General features: G+C 34.6%; 3 protein-coding genes across 3 annotated transcripts in view; 1 reads left to right on the forward strand and 2 right to left on the reverse strand.

The window, feature by feature from the left end:
• Nucleotides 1-2,891: 2,891 nt before the first annotated feature.
• On the reverse strand, nt 2,892-12,484 carry LOC108751774 (tetratricopeptide repeat protein 39C-like). Its single transcript, XM_018492176.1, has 16 exons — nt 11,416-12,484; nt 10,930-11,067; nt 10,017-10,218; nt 9,559-9,757; nt 9,038-9,238; nt 8,122-8,290; nt 7,309-7,507; nt 6,957-7,235; nt 5,280-5,429; nt 5,050-5,153; nt 4,819-4,939; nt 4,398-4,529; nt 3,717-3,832; nt 3,495-3,662; nt 3,202-3,294; nt 2,892-3,095 (listed from the first exon to the last, which is right to left on the reverse strand). Exons 1-16 carry the CDS (start codon nt 11,563-11,565, stop codon nt 2,892-2,894), a joined length of 2,625 nt encoding a protein of 874 aa, XP_018347678.1. The 5' UTR covers nt 11,566-12,484.
• Nucleotides 12,485-12,917: 433 nt separating this feature from the next.
• On the reverse strand, nt 12,918-15,209 carry LOC108751654 (soluble calcium-activated nucleotidase 1). The gene is made up of 4 exons (XM_018491945.1): nt 14,443-15,209; nt 13,617-13,820; nt 13,396-13,553; nt 12,918-13,329 (listed from the first exon to the last, which is right to left on the reverse strand). The coding sequence occupies exons 1-4, from the start codon at nt 15,029-15,031 to the stop codon at nt 13,117-13,119; spliced, it is 1,164 nt and encodes a 387-aa protein (XP_018347447.1). The 5' UTR covers nt 15,032-15,209; the 3' UTR covers nt 12,918-13,116.
• A 2,727-nt stretch (nt 15,210-17,936) lies between these two features.
• The window catches only part of LOC108751673 (protein rhomboid), a 437,528-nt gene continuing 428,123 nt past the window's right edge, over nt 17,937-27,341 (forward strand). Inside the window, exons 1-4 of the mRNA XM_018491974.1 lie at nt 17,937-18,262; nt 22,598-22,839; nt 23,105-23,128; nt 23,207-23,371. Coding sequence (XP_018347476.1) covers nt 22,660-22,839; nt 23,105-23,128; nt 23,207-23,371 — 369 coding nt within the window. The 5' untranslated portion in view covers nt 17,937-18,262; nt 22,598-22,659. The remainder of the gene's footprint in view (nt 18,263-22,597; nt 22,840-23,104; nt 23,129-23,206; nt 23,372-27,341) is intronic.

Genomic DNA, 27,341 nt, shown 5'->3' on the forward strand with positions numbered 1-27,341 from the left:
GTTTAAAAAGGATATGACAATTGTTATTAATCTTGCATGAGAGCACAGAAATAATATAGAAAGTATAGAGACTTTGATTTTCACAATTAATTTTTTATACCAGAATCAAAGATCGATCAATTGTGACGATTATTGGACAATCGGCGTTTGAGAATCGTGATTTATCTTCGTTTCGTTCACTTCACTTCACTTCACTCTTTTCACACATTAGAGCGTTCTTCTCGTTGACATCTGTGATATACTTTAATCGTAGTGTATTTCCTAACGGTAACAGCAAATATCAGAATGAAATCGTAACATCAGCAGCAGCAGCAGCAACAACAACAGCAGCAAAGGACAGCAACAATTTAAGGATGATAGCTGACTTTTTAATAAAACGAAAACCAATGTTTCAGTGGCTTTCGTGGGGTAAAAATAGAGAGACAAAACAGAGATAAATAGGAACTCTATACTGTACATACATACACCTACGAATATTCTATACTCTACACTTGGTGTGGTTTATTTTGATACTACCGCGTGCGGTAATATATTTAACGATTGTCGTTAATATATTTAACGAAGTAAATCTAACAAAAAAAAAAGAAGTAAGAATAAATAACTCTATGCCTTTTACGAGCGTTGACGAACCTTCGTGCGGTGGTGGTGCCCGCGTTCTTTTCTTTTCAGCTGCAAAAGGGCGATCGACGACTCCAACCACCCTTTGTCATGTCGAAGGTGTAGTCGCTAAAATCATATTCAGGCGTGCCGGGCGCGTCGCGTTGCTTGAAAGAAAAAAAATTAGTAGTAATCGTCGACCGATCGATCGCATGGTCGATATTAAGTTTCATTTAAAAAGCCTAACAAAATCTCGAGTCGCGTTTTTGCGTTGAGCTTAAGTGGAATTCCTAGTCCAATGCTAATCGGAACAGTCGAACTTCATCATTGAGTCTTCGGTGGAAACACTCCGGTGCACAGTGGTTCCATAGAGTTGCACTCAACACCAGAATGGCTGAGAATTTGCTCTCTAGAAAAATAGTTTCTTAACACGAGAAAGATTACATTATATATACTTAAAAAATATACTATAACTCTATTACGTCTCATTTCTCGAATACTATCAATGATATTTTACAATGCGATTGAACACATGTAATCGAAATTCGCAGCGTGCCTCTCGAAGTTATAAATTATACATACTACATTTTCTATACTTAATTACTTCGAGAGAGATGGACTTTCACAGATCGAGATGTTGGAAATTACTGTTATACTTCGTGTCATAATGTGAAAGAGAAAGTAAGACTTAAAACTTTTACAAGATCACAAACTTTGTAAGATTTAAAAAGAATATACAGTAATTCGTGACTGGCTTTGCCATTCTGGTGGTAAAACTGGAAACAACGTGGCACAAGCATAAATATATTGCAAAAATAGACAGAAAGCAACGAGTGATTCCAAACTGCTATCAGATCATGTTAAGTCGAATCCAGATCAATCAAATGAGTATGAATGAACGCGAATAAACAACGGTAGCACTTGAAGCAAGTTGTTTATTCGAGTTTGTTTGCTTGGTCTAGATCCGGCTTTATTTTAAGGAAAGAACATAGATAATCTCGTATCCATACGTTTACGTACATGTACTCGCGTTTCTTCGGCACCACGACCGGCTCTCGATAGCTCGATAGCGTTAGACGACTGACTTCCGAATTATAGTTACTCTAGACGCGCCGATTACGGTCGTGCGCGAGTTCGCCGATCAGCTGCACACGTATCGATAGTCCGGCAGTTGCGTACTGTATAAAAAAAAAAAAAAACAGATACATAGAAACATCGGTTCAAAAGGGTAAAGAAAAAAATAAAGTGTTGTTACAAAATTGTATCATCGTGCGTATATATACACGCATGATATGGAAAGAGGAATGTCGTATCAAAATTCGCAGCGTGCCTCTCGAGTCTGTTCTTCGCCCGTAGAGAAGGCAGTGCGTAATCGTCGAATTAATGAAAAATGATAAAACTAAAGATAACGAAGAGAAGCGGAAAACCAAGATCGGGTCAAGGCTGGCCCTCCTCTGGCTGGGCCTCCCCACCCCCTCCCCCGCCCCTCTCCACCCAGATATATAACGTGCTATTTTAATTACGGTAATGAGGTGTGTAACCGGCCGGTGTGGAACCGCCAGGGAGAGTCTTTTCCTGTCTGCCTGATATCCTGCGTGTATACGCTTGATGACTGGTGAGATGCGAAACTTAGGCCTCGCTCCACCACATGAAGCCGAAGAGTACGATAAAAATGTAAGGTACGTGTGCGACGGAGAACGCATGAGAGATTCGAGATAGCGGAGAGTTCGAAGGAAAAAATTAAATATGTACAAATGTAATAAATCGTGCGACGATTACGTTGAACCTATTGTTTTTATTGAGCAACCACCCCCACTGTTCTGATTTACATGCAGCGTTTAATTGATATTGCACAGGTAATATTCTTTGATATTAAATCGCAACTGGTGCTAGTTCGGCACATCCGGTCAATCAACGAGAGTCTGTCAGTTACGATAATAATGTATTGTTATTATTATTATTGAACTCGTTGTAAATTTCGAGCTACATTTTACTAATGTGTCCTTTACTGAATTTTATTTGATAAAACTATTATATAAATTGCCCTTCTCTTACTTCAAAAGTTTAGGAAATATGATTTTCGAGTTGTTACTATGAATGAGTTAGATAAAAATTAACTTATCATTCATCAAAAATGAGCGAACTTAACATTATAAAAAATTATTAAAATCGTATAATTGTGTATTAAAAAATAGCAAAGGTGACATTTGATCGTATATATATTAAAATATATTTTTTTTTACCGATATTATTTGCTCAATAATTTTCTGTTACGTTGAATAATAGTTTTTCCCTTATTCTGAAAGAACTTTCTTATTTATGTCGCTTTTGAAGTAAGGAAATGATAATATTTTAGGAAAAATATGATTTTCGTGTACTTGATACGTTTCACTAAGCGTTCCGTGCACCCGTATTCTGTAGATACATGTATACTCTGGATTACCACTATTAGAATGTACTTTCACCTCGATTATATCGTATGCTTTTTTTGCTCGATTCTATAAACAATTTTTTTATCTCGTGTGAATTGAATACAAAAGTTAACAATTGAGAACTCCAGAGATAAATGTTAATTATACTATATAAAAGTCTATTGTGTTCTACCTGGACCTCAAAGTACTGCAACGGCGAACCAGTATTGTCGTATATAAAATTGCCAAATGAGAAAGGCTTCTTATCATCCAGATTTGATAAACCCTAAAATCAATACTTATAATATGCGACAAGTAATTGTTTGAAGTACTAAATATGATACCTGTATGTTTATATATATATATATATATATATATATATATATATATATATAACGATAAATACTAATAAGATATATTTGTTTACGATATTGCAATATACAAACTATATATAATATTACATGTATAGTTGCATAATCAACTCACCCAAACGGAAAAATCTTTTGGCGCCGTAGCAGTTTCCCCAGTAGGGGATATCAATGAAGAGATGTGTTCAAGGCTAACTCCGGACACGTGCACATGGCCGAGTAATCGAATCACCACGCTGCCGCTACTGCCCTTGAAGGCCCAGCATTCGCCCGGCAAAACGCCGGTCTGGTAAATACATTGGGATCAGAATGTCAGTGATATTAAATATAGTCAGGTAACCTGTATTATAGCCCGGGGTGTGTTCTGCTGTTGACAAAGCGGTATGCCGAATAGATTGAGCACAGGTGCACCAGTCGAGTATGGTTCGGTATCTCGTGTCGAAAGAATCGCTCCGCCTGCGGAAAGGACTATGTGATGATGCGTCAAAAATGTATTCCTGGGTAGAATATAGTCCTAATAGAATGTAGTCATAATAACCATAGAACATTCGCAACTTCACTTCACTTTTGTCACTTATAAATGAACTTATAATGACGTTCTTATGATATTATTATCAGAGAGAATCAATTCTCTTTGATTATTGTGGCTTCTATGCTTTATCTAGATTATTACGCTCTCTTTTATAATCTTTTTTTATTCCAAACGATCAAGGAAATATCTATTAATGGAAATTATCAAGGAAACTATTTATGGGAAAAAGATAATTTTGCGATTGCAAAAAAAATGTATTACATATCTTTATAACTAATAAAATTGTATGATAGTTTCTGGGAAAAGTTACAAAAAGTGCAAGTTATTTTTAAGTAGACTAAAAAAAAGAAATGAAAAGGCCACTTGTGCCTTTGTATGTAAGTATCCTACTTACGCATGAAATTGTTAGCAGGTCGCAGCAGAGCGCCCTTTAATTAACATGTCCTATATAAAAAAAAAACTACGTAAAAATAGATTATTGGATAAAACCTGAACTTTCAAGAGCGTAATCCGTTCTTCCAGTTTTGTCGGCGTCGTACGTCTGTAATTCATTTTTCACCATATTTCTAACGGTTTCCGGTGATAAAACTTTCAGCAAATTCTTCGTGTGCAGACTCATTTCTGTTGTGACACATACTTGTGAGAAATGTTAAAAACTTGCAAAAATCATTTGTTGAATAAAAAGATAAATAAGTATAAATATAAAAAATAAAAATAAAAATATAAAAATATAATGAAATAAAATTAGACGCGCGTGAATGATACAAAGAGAAAGGCTTTCATTGCGAACGCTTACGATGTAAATAAGCATAACACATCGCTCTATTTAGTCGATATATTTGACGTCAGAAAAATGCCACTGCACTAAGTGCAGCATCCGGTCAACATTTATACATCGCACCTTTCTTACCCTCAGACACTTCATTTCTCAGATTGAGAATGGCTTCTGACATTTTTGGAATCACGCTGCCTACTTCCTTCAACTTGCTCTTCAGCTCATCGCGCATCTCCATTACGTTCTTCACTTCTAACTAATGCAATTTTTGCAGAAACAATAAAATAAGCGTCAATTCGTGTAACAATATTAAAGTAAGAAATATTCACTTTGGAAAAATATTGTAATAACAAAATTAATAATTACCGAGAGAGTACCCAAATGAGATCTGAGGTTTCTCAAGTCTGTCTTAATCATTTTTAATGACGCACTTGCAGAATATTTATCGCAGAGATGGGATACGCACATCGCTAAAAATAACGGAATTCCTTGACATACAAATTAAATTTATACTATATTTTATAAATCGATCGCATAAAGATATCAAAAAAACCGATCGAAATTTTTCATAAGTTAATTCATTAAAGATTTTGTACCGAGCATTGACGTAATGACGCAGAAAGCGAAAGGTTTGATGAGTTTATGGTACCAAGAGAATCGTTGATGGCAACTTGCTGGGACACTCGGACAATTTCCTGCGTTAACGCAACAGAAGGCGTTCCGCGCGCTCATTAGCGTCGTTTCATCACGTAATTATGTCTTTCAGAAAAAAATACTCTTAGAAAAAACGTGCTAAGTTGATGAAATAAAATTGTTAGATATTGGCAATGCTTTTTATATGTGTTTTTATTCGTAATATTTTTGTTAGTATGTATTCAAACTTAGACAGTCATTGACAAATGGCATCACCTGTATCTACATAATCGATATATTGCAAAAAAATGAATCACGATTCAAAACATGTAAATATACAGGGAAAAAAAAACATAAAAACGATAAATAAATATCAAATAGTTCTGGATTGAAAGAAAAGATTCATTCTCTTTTAATGAAATATTCAAATATATTTTGTTCTATTTTCATGTAATTTATTTGTAGGTGTACAAGATATGTACAAGGATTGTAGACAATGTTAAAACGTGTACATATACATGATTTTCTAAGCGAGCAATTTTTTCGAATATCATGCAAAAAATTGTGATCCAATTCCATTTGCAAATATTGCACACATCTTTTTTTAAACAGGATAGAAGAACACTCGTAATACTTGTAATTCACTTCGTATAAATTGCTATGATCTACTGCAAAATTTAGTACATTTTTTATAAATAAAATCTGTCGCTTTAAATAACATTACAAATTATATATGACAGAATGTTCGCCTGCTTTAAAATACCTTTCATCTTAGAAATTACATGTATAGAATTACATTTGCAACAATATCTTATACATAAAGCATAATACTAATAAAATAAAAATTAAAAATCAAAAGACAAAGTTATATCTTTGGTGATCAAATCACCTTAATCTGATCTTCGTTGATCTTTATTGTTAAATAAAATAACAAGATCATGGACAATAGTAACATATACAAAATGTTACTTTTGTAGTATCCAAATATTTCTTTTTTTTTTTCTTTTTTTTGATACTAAAACTATCTCACATTGTGATGTAATATTATACGCTTAACGTCACTATATATTTTTCAGGGCGGCATGTATACGCAAATTTAGTCGAGTTTCAAAGTCATAATCTTTGTACTGAGTTTGCGCTTTTGACAAGAAATTTTTGCCTTCATTAGGATTCTAAAATATGAGACAACAAAGTAAGAAATTAATATTACATATAATATTATAGACGAAAATATAGACGATGTATAAGTTACGGTATACTTACATTATTGTTATTAAGGCTACTTCCTAATTCATACAACGCAAACGCGCTGACATGCTGGTCGTACTCGTCCTTGGACGGATACCTACATTTCAGACAGTTTCGGAAACTTTTAATGGCCGCTTCGGTGTCCCCCAGATAAAGACACGCTGCGCCTTCAATAAGATCAGTCAAACCCACCATTGGCTCCTCGGAATGGTTTTCCTTGCATTCTGATAATAAAGTTACATAATAAATAAGATAATAATAATTTTTTGTGCAAAGATTAACAAGTTATCATAAAGTATTTAATAATCGCATCTCAATTTTTCAGACAATTTCTCGATTTCCATGTTAACAAATTGCAATTTTATCGTTTACACATTTTAAAATACAAAACGAATGATTAAAAATTAATCTGTTATTACCATGAGAGATTTCTCGCAGCGATTCAGTGGAACAAGACGGAAGAGCGTTCCACAAGTACAGTGACTCGTATACGAGCAACTTATAATACAGAACTGTGTAAGGATGTCCAGTTTCCTTATCAACGATTTTCGGCAGCCTGCGCATGATAAAAACATCAAGTTGCGATTCGTTTTTCGTCTCATGAAACCAAGGAAGTATCTTGCCGTACAGCGACAGGAGAACGTCAAACTTCCCGTTCGCTCCACAACAAACTGTAATATGGTATAATCTGAGTATAAAAAAAAATCTGAGTCTATTGATTCAGGCATCGGGGTGATAAGTTACCCATGGCTAAGTACGCGTAGAAGCCCTTGGACCACCTCGACTGCTGCTGCAACTGCAATAAAGATCGATACGCTTCATCGTAGTTCAAGCGTATCACGTGGCACCAAGCTACCTCGTGTAAACACAATAGTTTGACTTCTCTCTGAGTTGCAACTTCCACAGCTTTACCGAACGCTTCTAAAGCTGCATTGACATTTGTCTGCAAAATGATTGGATCATGCAACAATGGATAATATTATATTAAAGTAGAAATATATAGAATTGAGAATTCATCCAGTTGATATCAACTTATGGAATTTTAACTTATTAACTTACAAAAGTAACAAAACATCTATATTATAATTTCTCATTCAACAATGTAACTGTTATATATCATGTTTACTATGTTGTATTATATTTATATCGCAATATCGCTGAGTGCGAAATTAAATATATTGATGTTATATTATTTTTAGTTGATGTCGACTGGATAGCAAATCTAATTCATTGATTGTAAGCATGATAAATTTTTTTCTACTGAATATATTTAAACACATTTGAGTGTGGCATTTATAATCCATTTTATTTTAAGACCGTCTTAAATAATGTATGAAGATGCTAATATAAATTAAGTTGTTCTGGTTGGTTCATAATATCATAAGATTATCTTAAATATAAGAATCGACTATAAATACTAGATGTTTGTAAATACAAATCTTAATAATATATTTTTAAAATATGATTGAAGGATAAATGAGAATTAACTGTACAATATAAATTATAAAAGAAATTGTAGAAAATAATTTGGTACTTAAATATTTAATTTATTAATACCTCTAAACGTTCCATTCTGCCAGCGAAAAAGAGAAAAAGGGCAGAATTCTGGAATTCGGCATGACATTCAGCTATCAACTGCTTCGCTGCTGCGACCCCCGCTTTTACGTTGGACCCGTCCAGCGCGAAGAACGGACGTACAATCGTATGATACCAAAGTAGAGATAATCTACGACAAAATAGTAGCTCATTGACTAACCATATTGTATAGAAAATTTCTCAGAATATATAATAACAAACACGGAGATTCCCTGGCGGAAAAAATTTACGAAAAACTACATAGATTAAAGACAAAATCTTAGAAATTATTAGATTTTCATATATATTCGTAATGGGACGTTGTGTGGCGTTGTTTCTTTGAAAAACCTACAAGGAGAGAATTTTCTCTTAAAGTTTACCTTGAAAATATGATAGTTGTGAGACAAGATTGTATTTCCGAGAATTTTAATGTAAATCTTTTTCATTCATTAATAAAACTACAATAAAGCAAAATAAATTTGATTAATTTTACTGAAGTGCATGATAAAAATCTTTAAAGTATTATATTGTACCACAGCTACCATATTTTCGGGATAAATTTTAAAACAAAATTCTCTCCGTGTAGAAATCAAGCAACGCCATTCTACGTCCCACTACGAATATCCATGACAAATTAAGAATTTCTAAGATCTTGTCTCAATCTATATAGTTTTTCTGTATTCTATCTACTTTTTCGTAAAAGTATTTTTTCCACCAGAGTTAATATAAACGAGAGTCAGTACACGCCCAATTAAAGAAAAAACGATTAGATATCAGAAAAGGATTAAATACCATGCTTTTAAGGTACTAAATATTTTATGCAAGTGTTCAATTATTCTAGTTTGTAAAAAAATACACATAAGGGAAAACATTCAAAATCCACTCAAAATACACTTACGTAGCGAGCGGTGCGCGCATATCTTCGCCAAGTCGTGCATACATAAGAGCAGCAAGACCAGACTGTCTGTTACCCTCGAAGCCGAAGAAGTGGATCACTTTCAGCACAGACGGTGGCAAAAGACTCACGCACAGTTGGTATACACCGTAACCGAAACTTGCGGCCGACATTAAACGTGTTACCTCCGAAGGTTCCACAAAGCTGCGAAATATATTCTGCTTAATTATTATTTTTAAGCACGACCTACGCGAGCATAGACCGTGTGAGCGAGGGAGGAAGAGAAGCAAAGTGATCAAAGCCAACTACAAATTTCACTTTCGCGAAGCGAATGTATGAAGCAGTGTGTGTTTATCAAAATTACAAATCATGTCGACGTGATCGGAAATCCAATCGAGCATTCCGTGAAATGTGTCGATAGGTGCCAACATGCAATGCCTTTCTCTTGTGAGAGGAGAGGATGATGGGCAAAGGCAAGGACGAAAGGAGACGAGAATTTTTGAGTAAGAAGAAACAACAATTACGGTGTCTGTTGTTCAGACGTGATGCCAGTGAGCGAGAAGAACATTGATAGAGAGCTTCGCAGACCTGATGGTGACGACACGGGCGTCACGTTGTTCGTGTAACCGTTGCAGGATGGTATTGACCATTCCGAAGATTCCGGACTCTGCGGACTCTGCAGAGATGACCCGTTGCTCGGATTGATGCAACATGGGCTGAATCCTGTAAAAGCGTTGAATATATTTATGGAATATGTCTGTTAAAAGCGCTCCATTAATTTATATATAAAAATGATAAAAAAAAACAACAATCGTATAAGAATTATTCATTGAATTCTTATTAATTCTTTAGATTTCATTTAATAAAACTATAGCTGTTATGATTAAATATCGTTAATTTACAAATCTCACAAAGTTGCTACGATCGAAATTGTAATTTGCTGATTTTTCTAATTTTATAAATCTTATCAGTGTAAACGCACCGGTCGGATTTGTACCGAAGGTGCGACGATATAATTGCAAGATTTGAGTGTACGCGTGTTGATAAACACGCCAAGCTTTACGAAGCATCCAGCAGCCACGAACGTATCCAGTTAACTCTTGTTGAAGAAACAATGACACAGCCGAGAATACCTGCGTATCTGCCAGAACTATTTGACGCTCTAATTTATTCACATAGTCCTTCTGAAATTAATTTCATAATTATTTCTTTTTTTTTTTATTAATCTAATCGTTTCGTGAGTTTACTAACATGATTATAAGCATTTTATATTATGACGCCTGATCGTTGTATCAATGTATAATCAAAACTTATCGAATGGCATAATGCTGATTTAAGTTGAAGTCTCGATACTATATCCAGCAAACACTAATTAACATTAACACAAGTATTAATTACAATTTCCTACTAACATAATTGTAACATAATGTGTTATAACTAACAATTATATGTTAATGTTAGTTGATGTTTACTGGATACAAGGATTATATTTTATATAAATTTTATATATTATTAAATTTTCTTATTATTACGATCGATAATTTCTTATTATTACGCCAAGATCATGCTTGCATCTCTGATGCCAGATGTAAATTAGAAAATTAGAACTAAATAAAATTATAATAAGTTAGAATCGTATATGAATAAATCAACTAGTAAAAACTGGTTAGCCGTTGGAATAATAATTCTATATGTAACTTATTTTAAATATATTTACTTCAAATATATGTATGACTATAACGCGTCGATTACTTTCGGATTTGCAACACATTTAATATTTGTCGCATAATTAATATGTATGTATAGAAAGAGGATACTTTGATTGGCACAAGCATAAACAATAAAATATTATATTAATAATATTATATTAATAATCCTGCTGTGAGAAAACTTACATCAGTTTCTTCGGCTCTAAACACTTTACTTTTTACAGACTTCAGCCATCCTATATCGCCCGCACATTCCCGTTCCATATCTTTAAGTAATAATGTGGCTTGCTGAAACTTGTCCTCTTCGAAAGTCATCAGAGCATTCTACACAATTCATCAAATGCATTAAAAATTACTATCAACTATAGACGCTAAAATATTCAAAGTGTGCATCATGTATTTGTTATAAAGATTATCAAAGCAAAGCGCGCTCATTGTCTCATGATTTTATTATACCGTAACGGAATTGTAGATTATCAATTTTACTTGATTCGTCTGGTCCGGGATGGAATCAATCGGTATCGATTTTATATTTTTCAATGCACGAACGTAATGCTCGCAGTTTATTATTAAAACCTATTAATGTAACAACATTCTTTCGCGGCCTTGAGAGTTAAACGTACTTCGTCAGAATGCAGTGGAATCGATATGGCTCATCACGCGATTACGTACCATGAAGAGAACAAAACAACGGCCTGCTTTGACATGGAAGCTATGAGGATGCTCGGTAAACAGAGTTTCGGCTTCCTCAGTTTTGTTATTCAGCAGCAGAGAGATGCCGGTCCTGGCGATTTTCCAGTCCTTCACCGCGTCTTCCGCCATAGCTGTGTTATTCCCGTGAAAAAAACTTCAAAAAGCTACTCGAATAAAATCTTTCTCTCAAGACTGTCGGCTACGTGTTCGTCAAATGGAAAGCATCTTTCCACTATGCGGGATTGTCAGTCGATAGTTTACATCAAGGTCACTTATTCGTGCGAACATACTGATGATTGTTGATTTATTGCTGTTTCAAAAGACAAGTTCAACGGTCGGAAAAATATATATACATGGTACGCGGAAATGTATCCTGTACATTTACATCACGAGAGTGCCGCGTTGCGGTCATCACTGATCGATGTGCGATGCATCCTTACCGCATTTTCTCCTTGGAGAAATAAGCCGCAAAGCAGGAAGAGCTATTTTTGACATATATTTAAAATCGTTTCATATTTAAAATCTAATTTTGCTTATCCCGGAATTTTGATTTTCCAACGTAACGCAGCAAATTGAGCCACTAGGACGAACCTACCATTCGCATACAATGCGCTTGTCTCGATTAAATGCAGGTGTTTGATCTGATTAAGTAATCAAGTCGCTTATGCAGTTGTTATATAAGATCTGTCGTCATATATAATCATTCAATCTCTATTGATGCATTTATTTCTCTTTTCTGAATTGTTTTAAAATTAATTTATGTACGGAGCAATGAACAGTTGGAATTTTTCGCTGAGTGTGCTGTTCCTCGAGATCTTTGATATAAGAACCGAGTTTTATTGTGCGAGTTTTATCTGGATGTAAAATGCAAATACTGATTGCAGGAAAGATCATTTAACGATGCAAAATCTCAATGCCGCTTCCGTTTCTTACAAAATTTCGATAATTATCCGACACCGACATACTACCGGAGTAGTGTCACTTTTCGAAAAACTGTGAACGAACATTGTGTAACAAATGCACGCGAATTCCAGCACATTCTCAAGCTTCGAACCGTATCCTTGCCGTGCATCGGGTTGACTAAACTCTGCTGAAGAAACGCAGTGCTGCTGCCACCACCTCCAGACTGGAGATATACTTGTATTATTGATTTTGGCATAGAAGTGCATATTGTAACTCTGAGCGCGCGCGATAAGCACAATGAGAAAAATAAGAGAAAGAAAAAAATTTGTCATGTGAAAACGTAAAAAGTTCGAAGGACGTAAAAACAAAAAATCTGAGACATCAGAATCTTTTCACGCGGTTTTGCTGTTTCTAATATTTATATATGCTTAAATTATAATTTTTTAAAGCATTATTGATGACACAATAAAAACACATAATATAAATAATCTCATATATTTCCGTATTTTTTAACACAATCGCAAATTTATATACGAAACAATAGAATTATATAATATCAGTACATAGAGTCGTACATGTATTTATAATTGTTATCCGGTATTTAATGTCAATGAGAATAAAATTTGTATTCTGAAGTTCCAAATGTAGCAGTAATGGTCATTCAAAAAAACAGTTTTAACTTTTTTATAATTTTATCTCGCTGTAGAAACTTAAGACTATATATTCTGTACATTTATTTACAATGTTTATTAAATAATTAACAACTACCCCTAAGGGTCATATAAATTCCAGTCCTTCAAATTTTTTATCCATTATTTTACTTTCGGGCATTATTATCGTTCCTTCTATCGTAAAAGCCATGATATATGTAGCGGTCCGTCCTTGATATTCCTCAGTCTTTAAAGCTATTATGATAGAGTCTTGCGAGCCAGGAAGAAACTTGAAACTCGAAAAACCTCTGATTGGAATTAGATTTCCGATATAAGTAACCTATAATGAATTTCATATAATTATTACTATTTATCAAAATAATATTTGATGTAATTAAAAACGCACTTTAATATCAACGAAGTTTTCGTCTGCAGTCAACATGACATTGCAGCTCATTGTTTCATCCCGTGTTTCATTGTAACGTTCATAGGAACATCTTCTAGGCAAGAAGAACCAGCTCTTATGTATATCACTCCAAGTTCCAGATTCATGTATCATGTAACCTATACAAAGTATACGTATGATAAATTAATTCGTGCATTCACAAATTATAAGTATCAGCATACCTGGATATTCGATGTTAATCGCTTGCCTTAATCGTTTGTAGTAAGAAATCCAATTGAGAGAATGCGTTTCGCCACGTGGTGACACTACTTTAACCCATAATGGATTATTATGTTCAAATTCACCGGACGGTGTGGTCCATTCCTTTCCCATACTGCCAATATATAATTGTTCATCTTTGATAGTTGCCCATTCGGATTTAAAGCCTGCATGTAAATAAAAGTTTAGTAAGAAAAACATCCTCAATAAAGTAACATTACATCAATGTTATAATTTTCTTTTTACTCAACAATATAATTGTTACAATGTTATATTACAATTATATTGTTGATGAAAATTACAATATTAATGTCATGTTACTGTTAATTTATGTTTAATGTGTCTTGCAATTTCCAGAAACAATGACAATATCAAATCGTATAACAAATTCAATCACTTTGCATTACACTAGATTAATGCATACTATAAGCTGCTGTGTATGAAATTAAAGTTAAGTATAAAAGTATATGAATATTTTAAACAATTAAATGCCAATAATGACACTGTCACATTATTTAAAAGAACATACATGTATTATTTCATTGTCAAATATACATTTCTATCAATGCAGTTTAATTTTAATCTTGATTTACCTAATTCTTTAACTATATTTTTCTAAGAATTAAAAAAAAAATGAAGAGTAAGTGGAACCAAGATTAAAGTTAATCTTCTACTAATAGAAACAAACAAAAGTTATTGTATCACTGCATTTAGATACTTTACATGAAACAAGCTGATGTATACTTAGTGTACGAGTGACTGAATTCAATAATAGTTTAAGCAACCTACCTTTGTGATTTTTACCATTGCCATCCATCAAAATAACCCAAGGATAGGCTTGATCGCCTTCGATGAAATATATCATCCCTGTACGATCATCGAAGGACAGCAGACGGCCGTCAAAAGTCACTAACTCCGACAGCTCCATTCCGCGTCCTTTCATAGACAACGACGAGGACAGTATGATAATTTTGTCATCCCATATAACAGACAGAAAATTGCTGTTAGGATTCCAATAGAGACTGCCGGTTTTCATAAGGCTGTGCCATGTATCTTTCTTGTCCAGGAGCTTGGAGTCGTGATCGAGGTCGCTCACTATCGCTATCTTGTAGGTAAGGCCCTTGGAGGTTTTGATGGGCATCGAGGTAGGGTACGTTCGGTTGTACTTGTAGTAACGACATTGTGCCAAGGTCTGGCTCGGTGGCGAGCATATGAAGCCGTGCAGCAGCGGATACACGAGGAAGAAAGTCGGCACGCTCAGAACCAGAAGAATCAACGCCACGAACGGACCTTGGATGCGAAACGTGCTGTTCGCCATCCGATAGACGTACGGAACACGCAACGTCTGTCGCCAGTCACGCAGATAAGACGTGGTCATGATCGCCCTGCCGTTCTTCAACCTCGCTACACGTTGTATCAAAGACGTGGCATGTGTCGGTCCCGTTGATGTGTTTGACAATGCCGATGTAAACCTAACCTAAACGCCATCTCCGCGTTGCGGTGACAGTAGCAGCAGCATCGCCGCACAGCACGACGGGGCGTCAACCTAACCTGACCTGGCCATACATGTGACTGTGATGATGTAATAAAATTTCGCTCTCTTTCTCTCTCCGATAATCCTAGGATCGTCTCTATTACACACAGTGCTTCCCAATGTAATACACACGATTCAAGGATCAAAACACGCAAAAAGCAACGTTGGCTAAGTTAAATCGTAGAAATCATTGTCAAAAATCGAGAGACAAGCCGTACGAGCCAACCTCGCGAAGAGTGTCAAAGAGGAACCGAAGGGAAAGAAACCGAGAGATAGACACAGGGAAAAATATATGAAACATTTTTTGAATTATAGGGATGGATTGGTTCCTAACGTAATTAATTATTTGTTCTTGAAATTTATATTTTTTTCTACGTGTTTAATGAACCGTTATGGTGTTTTGTTTATGTTAGAATAGTTAGAATTCTGATGAAAATAAAAATCGGAGCGTAAGTCGGATGAAATGGGAGAGTAACAGAAAATTGAAACAATGAAATGTAAAAGAAGCATTTCCGCTTCTTTTACATCTTGATGTTCCAATTTTCGCCTCCTAGAATTTTCATTTACGGCTTACACACGCTTCTGTTTTTCTCATTATATTCAACTTACTTTCTAATTTTTATTTTCATTAGGAAAGCATTCCAAAAATAATTTAAAAATAATTTAACCTCGTTCGGAATGTACATGTCAATAAGATTAATAAACCTGCATTAATCATGAAATACTTTTAAAGATGATTACACTTCAAATTGATCAGGACTAATACTAATCTCATATAAGTATTCTTCTAAAGAAAAATTAGATTTGTTATTGAAGGAAATTTGAAATTTTAAATAAGTGTGGTAATGGTTGTTAGAAGGTAAATTTTTAGATAACTTGTAAAAATATGAAATTGAATAATCATCTGAACAATCATAAATAAATAAATAAGTTTCAAATTAAAATCATATCTATACTGTACAAATATCTTTATTCAGGAATACGTGGTAAAAAGATATATATTTTTAGTAATAAATAAGACAAATTTAAAACAAAGTAGAAATGAAGTAAAAGATTAGAAATATTCAACTAAATTTATTTATCTACTAATTATTATTTTAAACATATATTTTATTGCGTTACTTTAACAAGAATACTGCGACAAAATTTTCGATTGTCCTAAGAAAATATATCGTTCATACAGCTACAGTTGTATTAGTGAAGTAAATAACGTAACAAAAGTCGTATTTTGGTTGCAGAAATATGATGTAGGAAGAGGTAACATTGTAGAGTAACGTATAATTACAATTTAAGAGTTGCAAATATATAGTACAAGTTTTAGAAATTTAAATAATTATTTAATATTTGAAATATTAATATAAAATTAAAAATATTTAAACATTTATTACAATATTAATGATATTCATATTATATAAACAAATATAAATATATATTTGAATTATTCTACACTTCGATCTCTCAACATGTCGGATCTCCGCAATTACGGCGAAAGCGCATCGCTAGGGGTCCATTAATTAGCGTCGCGTCGGCGAGCGTAACGACGCCGGGCGCGCGTGCACGTTCGAATCGTCGGCATGGGGTCGGACGGACCGACGAACTACGTTGGCGAAATGAATCCGAAGGGGGCGTCGGTAGATAGCAGGGGGGAGAGACGCTGGGGATGAATCGGCGAGGGTGGCAAGACTTGCAGTCAGTCGCGTCACGCGTTTTCCGCCGACTGTGTCGGACGGCGTCGTCGTGTTCGCGCGGCTATAAAAAAAATCAGGCCCTCCGTCGCGGCACAAGCTTCGGTTCCGCTCCGATTTCATTTCCGAGAAACAGCACGCCGTTTTTCGCGCCGTCACGTGTACAGGTGCGATCTCCCCCTCCCCCTTCCTCCCCCATCCCATCCCCTTCTCCTTCGTGCGCGCTCGACCGTAACCGGACGCGATCGGCGCCGCGTCGCGACGCGCGGCAACCTGTATTATCGATCGCGCGAACGCGCGTGTCCGCCGCGTGCCGCAGTCCCGCATGTCGCGTTCAAGCGAGCCGATACGGATCGTGTGTGTATGCGCGCGCGCGCGCGTGTGTGTGTGTGTGTGTATGTGTATGTGAAGGAATTACTAATTTCACTCTCTCTCTCTCGCAAGAGCCTCACTCCGAGGTTTTACGCGACGAAAAACGCCGGCACCGAACTGAATCTGCTTGAGATACGCGCCGCGTGTTTGTCATCCCAACTGCGTCGTCGCGGGTTCCACGCGTGATTTGAAATTGTATGTACATACCGGATGATGCTACAGCCACGTGACTGCTACTCGAGGATACGCAAGATCTGCTCGCGTTGTTTAAAATCACGAAAAGATGTTTGTACCTAAAGTGGGATAAATATATATTCGGCCGTTGAAAAAAGAAAAATCGAAGGTTCAAAAAGTGCAGCATAAAGACTTACAGTTCCACGCACAACGACGTGAATGCAATCGAGGTGAATACTTATTTGTGGCTCGTTAATTTTAGCGACAGCCAAAATAGTTCCCGTTATCGATCGTCTATATTCTTATTTCGAAAATAAAATGCTGCAGCGGTAAACGCTGTGCACAGAAATATCTTCGTAAAAATCAGAGTATCATGAAGAAATCAAGAGACGAGAAGTTAGCCTAATTCAATTTACGTTTCAATTTTTAATATCACGTGATCGCCGGCGGGAGCATCTTGAACGTGTCACGTGATTCCCAGCCGACGAACCGAATCTGTCGCGTGCCGGCCGGCAGTCCGTCCGCGGCGACGTTTATTTTTTATGGATTTTGATGCGATTTTCGCGTGTCTATTGCATCGTCTGCATCGTCTGCGTCGTCGGAATCACGCGATTCCACATTCCGGGATTGCCTGGCGTTGAATGTGTTTGTGAATTGCGTTCGTGAACGCGCAATCGTGGACTTCGCTCGTCGTACTAGCTCGCAGCCGCACACAACTTCGAAATGCGCCGCCAGCGAGATGCGAGGTTATGATGCTGCGCTCGAGGATGTACCTTGTCGCACCTGTTCGCTTCTGGATTATCTCGTCATCAGCGGCGGACGACCTTTGCCGATCTTGCGAAAGGTAAAACACTCGAATAGGTAATTAACTTGGATGCGCTAAGGTGAAAAATTTTCTTTTGAATTATTATGCGCATTTTAAAAAATAATTTTCAGAAATAAATATTCTGAAAAAGTTTACATATCGTTTCTTAGAATTTTCCATATATATGTGAATTCTACTCTCTAAATTCTTTGGAGTGGCTTTTCTATAAAGAGTGAAAATTGAGTCAGTCTTGAAATAAACAAGCTTCAGTCTTCAAAGTGAGATTTACTAAAAAAATTATAGAGTGAGATGCTCTAAAATTTCTAAGATTTCTTATTCTGTGTAATTTCTGAAAAACGTTAAACTTTTTCAGATTTTATAAGATTCCATCAAAGTGAGAAATTTTATAAATCTAAAAATAATGTATTTTAATAATGAATTCATAGTATATACATATAAAGAATTCTAGAAAAATTATATGTGTAAACTTTCTCAATACTTCTAAAAAGTATTCCAATTTAAAAAATCTAAGCAAATTTCTAAAGAATTATAATATTATTCAGAAACTCTAAAAAATTCTAAAATTTATATAAAAATTTTTACCATAGCAATTGTGAACATTTTAAATGTTAAGTAAACAATGTTCGAAACTGCAATATAATTTTAATAGCTTTTGACTTCGTTATTAGCATTGACATGTAGAAGTCATTTTGACACTTATCATTTACGATAGGAATACACATATAATGTGTATCATATGAGTATGCATGAAATAAATTTTCTTATCGAGACATAAATAATCGGAATTATATCAATTTATTACAAAAATTACGCCAGCATTGATGCGAGATCTAGAAAAAAGCCGTTGTAAATAGAAAGCATTGTTAATTTTTAAGTGATTACAGCACGATTAACAATTGATAAGATTAGAATTCAAATAGTTTGTAAAAGTAAATAAAAAATTTGAATTAATTTTTTGCAATTTCTTATAACATTTTTTTTTAGTCATTAATCGTTTTGAATACCTACATTTAATAATGATGGTACTTTATACGAAATAATAAACAAGAATCTCTTGACTGAAAATTTACTCTGTCTTTCTCTTATACATATCTGCGATAAAATTTGCGTATCTTTTAACTCTACTATGTACTTGCTGTTGTTTATCACAGATACAGCTGAAGCACTTCATAAAACGAAATGATTTGATGACATTTTACTCAGGGTGGGATTTTGTAATTTTTTCTAGATGGAAACGTAAAAAGTGAACTTTTTTTTATGTATTTATGTATATGTACATATATACATACATAAAAATATTCATTTTTCCGTTCTGTGAAAAAGTTATACAATCAATATCTAGATCACAGCTGGATTCTTTATGACTAAAACTGGCAAGTTCATTCAAAAGTATTTTAATAAACTTCGGCATTCTTTAATACGAGTGAAAATTCGAATGTATTATATTGTTTTGCGGAACACTTTTCACAACACTATATAAACTGAACAAATATTTCAAAGAAGCTACGCGGTTTGCGGGTTATCTCCATGGCTTGATACATTGTTAAGTGCCAACGTTTCGTGAAAATTGCAGATTACATCAGAGCGAGAGATGCAATATTACGTTGCTTCTCGCTCTAATGAGTGAATTGCAATGTTCACGAAACGTTGGCATTTAACAATGTATCAAGCCACGGATATAATCCGCAAATCGTATAGCTTCTTTGAAGAAAATACTCATGGATGGTTCTAAAAGAAGGAATTATAATTAAACAAGAAAATATGTATAATATCGATATTTCTGAAAACGAGTGTCTTGTTTTAGAAGAAAAATGCGCTCATTTAATTTGAAATGAATTTTAACAAAGAAAATTATTTTATTTTTCTGTATGCTCATACTTTCACATTAAAATACGGTGCCGAATATATTCTGCCACGTGGAATACAGACGTGCACTTATATGGATTCTAGTACATATAGACCTGTACGTGGATCAGTTACATTCAGTAACATGGCAAGACTACTTCCCACGTCACATCTCATATCCGAGACTGACTTTTGACGCGTCGTACAAATCTTACAAGCGTCACGGATCAACGTTGGACGGTAATGCAACTCCACGGTAGGGTGAGCCGTAAAGAGATATGTCTGCATCGTAAGGGGAACGAGTCAAGATATCCCTGCATTTCAAGTGGAATAATGATCTAGACGGAAACATTTTAGACTAATTAAAAAACTGCCTGTGAATCGTTGATTTTACAGAGATTTTCCATTTATAAAATATTATTCTGTTCATATTATTCTGTTAATTATTCTGTTCCATGTTCCATTCCAATTAAATAACCAATGAAAAAAAAGTCAGATTTCATGTTGAAAGTATTCTAGTATATCTTCGAGATTTCTTCTTGACTAACGAAAAAAATTCACTTATTTTTCGTGAAATTTCATTTTTAACAAACCAATCTGTTTTTTCTCTCGAAACTCGGTATCACATTGTAAACCGTCAATATGGACCTTTTTTTCCAAGCTACTGCTTCGTGAAATCAAGGTTGATGACCTAGCGGTTGTCTCGAACAACCCTCGAGTTTTGTGCAACACATCTACGAGACATCGTCGAGGCACGAAGAGAACTAGATAAGGGGAGAAGAGGGCGTGTGTTGGGGATGCGGGTGGTTTTGCGGGGGTCGAGACGACGTCGTGGGGTAACTCACGCGTTGACGTTCGCCCGAAATAGAGGGTGGCTTGCGTGGCATCGAAAGAAGAGTGCATGATAGGGTGAAATAGAGAGAGAGAGAGAGAGAGAGAGAAGGGGGGAAATAAAGACAGAAAGAATCGGGATGTTTGGACTGCTTGGGATGCACTATGGTTATGGTTTTGTGACTATTGAACTCTGCAGTGTTTTACAAATCACTAGATTATATAGAACGTCCGACTGTATAATTATTTATATAAACGGGAATTATTTTCTATAATTATATTGATTTTAAATAGAAATTATTTTCAAACAAGAGATATCACAAATGAAGATATTGCGTAATGCAAATAAATGACTTCCATCATTTTCTTATCATATTGCTATTGTGAACTAATTTAATTTTCTACATCTTATTTTAATATGCTAATTATGTAATATATGCAATTTGCAATCGGATAATTTGTAATCTGATCAATTTATATCTTGTCATTCAAATTAAGTATAATTTTACGCTTTTGCAATATGATATTTGATAATATCAATTAATTTAACTAATTAATTTAATGGAAATCTGATGTCTTGTTGAAAGCTCTGAATAGTTCTTCAATTATTCCATCGAATGTTACCTCGACCTGAATTCATATAAAAAAGTTATCAGTGCATGATGAAAACGAAAATTTAAAACTTCATATATACTTTCAGACTTTTTATTTTTAATTGGCACTTTACTTTTTATATTTTTTAATGTTAGGAATTCTAGAATCTTCAGAGATCCTTTTTGGAGAAGATCCAGAACACTATTTTTTTATACTAACATTAAAGAAAATCATTCTAAGAATTATTCTAGAATTGTGCGATTAATTTTCATGCTAAATGCTTGATGAAGGCAAACGAGAGTTGCTTCTTGCAAAGTCGTTGCTTAACATAAGATATTTTGGATAAGTGCGATTGCGATCTGTGTTTTAATGTTGTGGCATGCGTCCCATGTACACTGTGCACGCGCGAAGGTTGGCACGTTCCCAGACCCATCGATGCATTGCCATGGAAACGGCACCGCTGCTGTACGTTACGTGCTATATCGTCACGTTGCGCCGCTTTATAACGGTAAGCTAGTTTCAAGGGCACTGCTCTATCGTGCCTTTAAGGAGTGCAAGGACGATCAATATCCCCTTTGCACCCTTATTTCCATCATTTCCATTAGTCTGCCGAATACCTTCTCGCTTCAGCAATCCACGTACGTGAACGATTACATTACTTACTCCCTCCAAAGTTGATCCAGAAGATTCGTTAAGCAGGGATCCGTCGCATATTCATCTTCTATCTGTGCATTTTTTAAAAGAGAAATGTATAAAAATTATACATTTCTTCATCGCTTTTAAACGTCACGATTATCTGATTTGTGCATGAAAATAAGTTAATGAATTCTATAAATGCAAAAATATTCCATGCCAGCTTAATGTAATGCATTTAATAAAAAAATAATTCGACTACGCTTGACATTTCCTCGCCAGGATTGTGAAGTGAGATTGCGTGCGTGTCTGAAAGCCAATTGTTATCCCTGGAAGTATACATACTCGTTCGAATGACAATGCAGAAAGTGTCGGGGGAGGGTATTTATGCGGCGAAATCGATCGCTTTAAAAGTGGCACGGTTTAGTATGTAGCCCCTTTATATTTCAGGAAGCACGCGGAAGAGGGAGGAATGAGGAGATTCACCCGGTGACCTCGTGCCGCGCACGGTAATGCTACTGGCAAACGGTGCTTCTATACCGACCATCGCCGGCGCTGTCGAGGAGGAGGAGGAGTACGCACGCAGCGAGGCAAACAGCGTGCATTACGATGGATACGTTACTGATCACACCGATCTGGCCTCGGAGGTCGATATCGACGAATCCGAGTACAGACGGGAGTTGCTTAATGACGTGAGTCGTTATCCTGAAATCGCTAAATGCCATGATTGGAAATAAACATTTAGTTATTTGTCAATTTTCTAATTATTTGTCAAATTAATTGTTATTATTCTAATTCACATCATTTATCATAAACAGTCCATTTTATCTTGTTTTTTTTTTTTAATGATTTTATATTAAAATATTGCTAGACAAATTAACTTTGTTCATATGCAAGGTATCTTTTTGATATCAATTTTGAATATGATGACTAACATGAATTTCTATTAAATTACAGAAATGGCGAATGCTCTTCGACAAGGTGTGTATAATTGCATTGCTTTAAGTTTGATGTTTATCTGTTTTTGATGAACTAAATTTCGATTGGCCTCTGTTCCAGTTCGATCCGGAGGGTTTTGGAGAGATACCGCTGGAGGACTTTCTGACAGCCTTGAGAAGCCCCGAATGGAAGGCAGAGATACCGACGAACAAACGTGACATACTTTTAACCAGGGCGAAAGAGTCGCGTGTTGAGGCAGTTACTTTCCAGGAATTCGTCAATGTGGTGAGTTTGTAACTCTATTATTGCATGCGTATGACAATGCAACTTATTTCAGAAATGCGATATACGACATAATTCATATAATGTAAAATATTGCACTTATAATGTAATATTACATTCACGCAAAAACAATAAGATATTTACTAGGGTTTGTATAACCTGAAAAACTTATATTATTAATTAAACCGTTTATTCACATTTTTGTAAAGATTATATTTAAATTCAGAGTTAAAAAAAAGATTTATTTTAAAATCCTTAGAACTGTGAATATTGAATAGTTCGGTATAAAATACATTTATTCTTATTCTAATTTTAAGAGAAAATTTACCTGACGTTATCAAATTATATAGATTTTCATTCATTTTCTATTACTACATTTATTTTATAAAAATTTTAATATTGTTGGATGTCTGATTTGCGCACAGATGGAAAGTTTTCGGTCAAATGTGCTTCGTAAAAGCAGATGGTTCTGCAGTATGCTGTCCGCTCGACTGTGAAACGCTCGCTCGATAGGGAAGAACGACATAAAATCGTTCCTTTAAACATAAAAAAATTTTTTCACGGTTTCCCAGCGCGTTTTTTTCTTAATTTGGTTTAGAGACAGAAAATACAAATTAAATTAATATCGATATCAAACATTGCAATGCAACAGTATCTTATTAACAGGGACAATTTATCTTTCGTTAACTTAACAGAGATCTATTTTGCACTACGTGTTAAATAATAACGATTTTAACAATTTAATTTGTTTACATTTCATTTCTTCGAAAGAGATAATACGCATAGTATAAACAAAATATAACAAAGCAGCAGGAATTTTCTGAAATGTTTAACAAGCATATTTAATTGATATTTAATATATGCACATAAATATATAAATTTTATGGAAATACGTAAAATAAAATAAAATAAACTCCATTTTTATTCATCTTTAAAATTATTGATTGCTAAAGGAAGAAAGTACATTTACCTTGTTTCGAGTAATATCATCTTATGGTCAATATAACTTTATTCTAGATGGAGTCACTTTCAAGGTTTGAAAGAATTTTTATTTCTACGTAAATAGAATATTTTTTTTTTAATCAAACAATCTTTTTATGTATAAAATTAATAATAAAATTTAAATATTTTGCAAAATATCTAATATTTTATATTCTAAATTATTTTGGTATTTCATAGAATATTTATCTTTCCATAATCATACATCAGTCATTTTTGTATAAAATAATAAAAGAAACAATTCATTGTTTAATTCCGCGAATTTTTCTGCAACATATATACACATATTTATTTTTTAAATAATATATCATTTTTTGTATAAATTAATTTTTCCCGTTATTATGCACATAAAAACAAGATATAATTATTTTATAAATGTTAGAAAAAAATATTATAGATGTTTCTGTTGCAATGGTTTTATTTTTTTATTTCTATATATAAATTATATAGGAAAATTGACTATAAATATAGTTTTCTTAAAAAAAGTGAAGATAACGTTTAAGTTTAGGAAATAACTTCAACTATAACAAAGTTGTATTTGAACATGTCCTTTCGAAATAGAACATGATTTGAAGCATTTTTTTTATTAATAAGCACTAATCTCTAAAATATTTGAGAAATCGATGGAATTGTTATGCGGGGATTATCTCACGAATTATCTAGATTGTAGATAATCAGTGCGCGATATAGTTGACACACACACACATGTGCCTCTTTATATTTTCCTCTCTGCTTTGTGCATGCTACTTATACGCATATGTTTCGTTTGAGAATCGAGATGGGAAATTTGCGACACAATATAATCTGCTTAAGAGGCCGCGTCGGAGTTTACATTGGAGCACACTCGATTTCCATCGGTTTCTGCAAAAGCCGGATCGCGATCGTAGAGACGGTCGACGAAGAAGGTTTACGGTAGTTAAATGATGTTATTCTAACCGCGTCGGAATGTCTCATTGTCCGTCTATTTGTCAACCTGAAAAATGTGGGTTTCGGCCCGGATTTTACTGATCCTACCAAACGACAATGACCGCGGGCAAGGAAACGCGACTAGAAACTGACAGATAAATATCGGCACAATGATAATCTCAACGTTTAGAGGCACAGCGCGCCGACGGGTGGGCTTTTGTTCGCGCTTAAACTCGCTGACAAGTTTTTGGTGGTTTTCTACACGAGCTCCCTTTCGCTCGTGATCCCGGGAAGATAAACGGGTCTGACGTTGAGAGGCGGAAAATTGTTCACATATCGAAACGATCCAAAATACGCGAGCTAAACGACGCGTAAGAAGAGTCTCGACGGGACTTGCCAAAATCAACCGTGAGATTTTTTTGTCATTAACTACGCAACAAGAATAATGTCACTGTCCTCTTGTGAATCATCTCTCCGTATAATTTTAATAAGATTGCTAAATGCAATAGCAGGGACTTTCGGTCCATCTTACCGCCTTAACGAACAAATGTGGCATAAGCCGTCTTTTAGAAATTGGCTTGAGGCTATTCTTCCGTAAGAATTTACAAGAAAGCAGTAAGTAGTCTATAGAACTTTTTACGGAATGGACGGTCGGAGATATTCTGTTTGAGAATACTTCTTGTTGCGAAATTAGAAAATACAATGAATTTTGGCTGGCGGTCAGTGATGAAGACTAATATCTCAATTTATTGCGAATGTAAATCTAGAGGTAAGGTTCTCTGTGTGAAAAAAATTAATAGCTAGGTAGACAGTCTAGATCTATCCGACATCGTTATCGCGATTCTTGATGTATTCGATCATTTCAGAAGGGATGTGCTTCTTTCGTGACTCAGAGACTCTTGATTTATGCGACTTGAACAGGCTATCTTTTTAAACTCTTAGTTTTACAACACTTTTTGTTCGTTCGAACATACAAAACAAATATGGCGATTTGAAAACTTCAATTATTAACGCGAAATCTGAATTGATCATTCTTACATTGTTGTTTATATAAATACTATATATTTATTTATATGTAGAAGTTTTATAATCTTAATATCAAAGCTATTGAAGCTTTTCTTGTAACACGAAAATATTTACATCGTAAACCCTTTTATTTACGCGTTCTCACGCCCCATCATTATTATTTATACATATCACGGAATCGAGAGAGAGCCCTTTTTCATCATAGACTAATCCGATTTAGCTAGTTTCCATAGCATACCTGCTTTATATTGACAAAATTCATTTGAGGATTATCGACTGATCCTCGTTTTGTAAATACTTGATCCGAAAAGGAGACCATTGGATTTCTTTCCTCCCTATATGATTTATCTCGGAAGTATTCATAATATTAGTTTACGCCTCTCCAATTTTGACTAAAACATATTTTTGCATACATATACGTAAGTATATAATGAATTAACAGTAAACAAAATTTATTCCGCTAAATTAAATTTAAGAAAAGAAAATTTTTGCAATGAATAATCAAGTTGCTTTATACAATTATCTTTGCCAACGTAGAAAAAATACTATAATAAGATAATTATTGCACTGAGAGCAATTTACTAAATATTTTAAGACAACAATTGAATAATTCTACAATATTTAATAACTTTATTGTCACATTGTTATTTTTATGTCTAATTTTTATGTCTTGATTACATTTTCAAAAGTTACTATCATTTTTTAATAATTCGAAATATAGGTATTATAAATTTAGTATAAGTTTCTTCTTAATCTTTTAAGATTTCAAATTTAAATGCATACTTTGAAGATTCACGTGTTGTCAGCCGCAGAAATCTTTGCTTCATTTTATCACGGGATGTAATATACTATAATAGGATTATACCTGCAGGTGGCTGAAGGCAGTAGCAATTATTCAGGAGCAAGGAATCGCAAGTATTCTCGGTACGCTGCTATAATTTATGGTTGGCGTTGCCAAATGGCGGCAACTAGGATTTCCTCGCATGTACCGCATATTGCATTGTATAGCTTACGTACACTTTATTCTGCACGATCACATAAT

The sequence above is a fragment of the Trachymyrmex septentrionalis genome, unplaced genomic scaffold (assembly GCF_001594115.1).
Source record: "Trachymyrmex septentrionalis isolate Tsep2-gDNA-1 unplaced genomic scaffold, Tsep1.0 scaffold51, whole genome shotgun sequence".
Classification (NCBI taxonomy): Eukaryota; Metazoa; Arthropoda; class Insecta; order Hymenoptera; family Formicidae; genus Trachymyrmex; species Trachymyrmex septentrionalis.

Excerpts from the sequence above, each read along its gene's own strand:
- LOC108751654 (XM_018491945.1), bottom strand. The coding sequence starts at position 15,031 with ATGACCACGTCTTATCTGCGTGACTGGCGACAGACGTTGCGTGTTCCG. Across the intron at positions 13,821-14,442 it reads CAATGGTAAAAATCACAAAG|GCTTTAAATCCGAATGGGCA; the intron begins GTAGGTTGCTTA and ends ATTTACATGCAG. Across the intron at positions 13,330-13,395 it reads AAAACTTCGTTGATATTAAA|GTTACTTATATCGGAAATCT; the intron begins GTGCGTTTTTAA and ends AATTCATTATAG.
- LOC108751774 (XM_018492176.1), bottom strand. The coding sequence starts at position 11,565 with ATGGCGGAAGACGCGGTGAAGGACTGGAAAATCGCCAGGACCGGCATC. Across the intron at positions 9,758-10,016 it reads CTTCGGTACAAATCCGACCG|GATTCAGCCCATGTTGCATC; the intron begins GTGCGTTTACAC and ends ACGCTTTTACAG. Across the intron at positions 4,940-5,049 it reads CTCATTTGGGTACTCTCTCG|TTAGAAGTGAAGAACGTAAT; the intron begins GTAATTATTAAT and ends AAATTGCATTAG.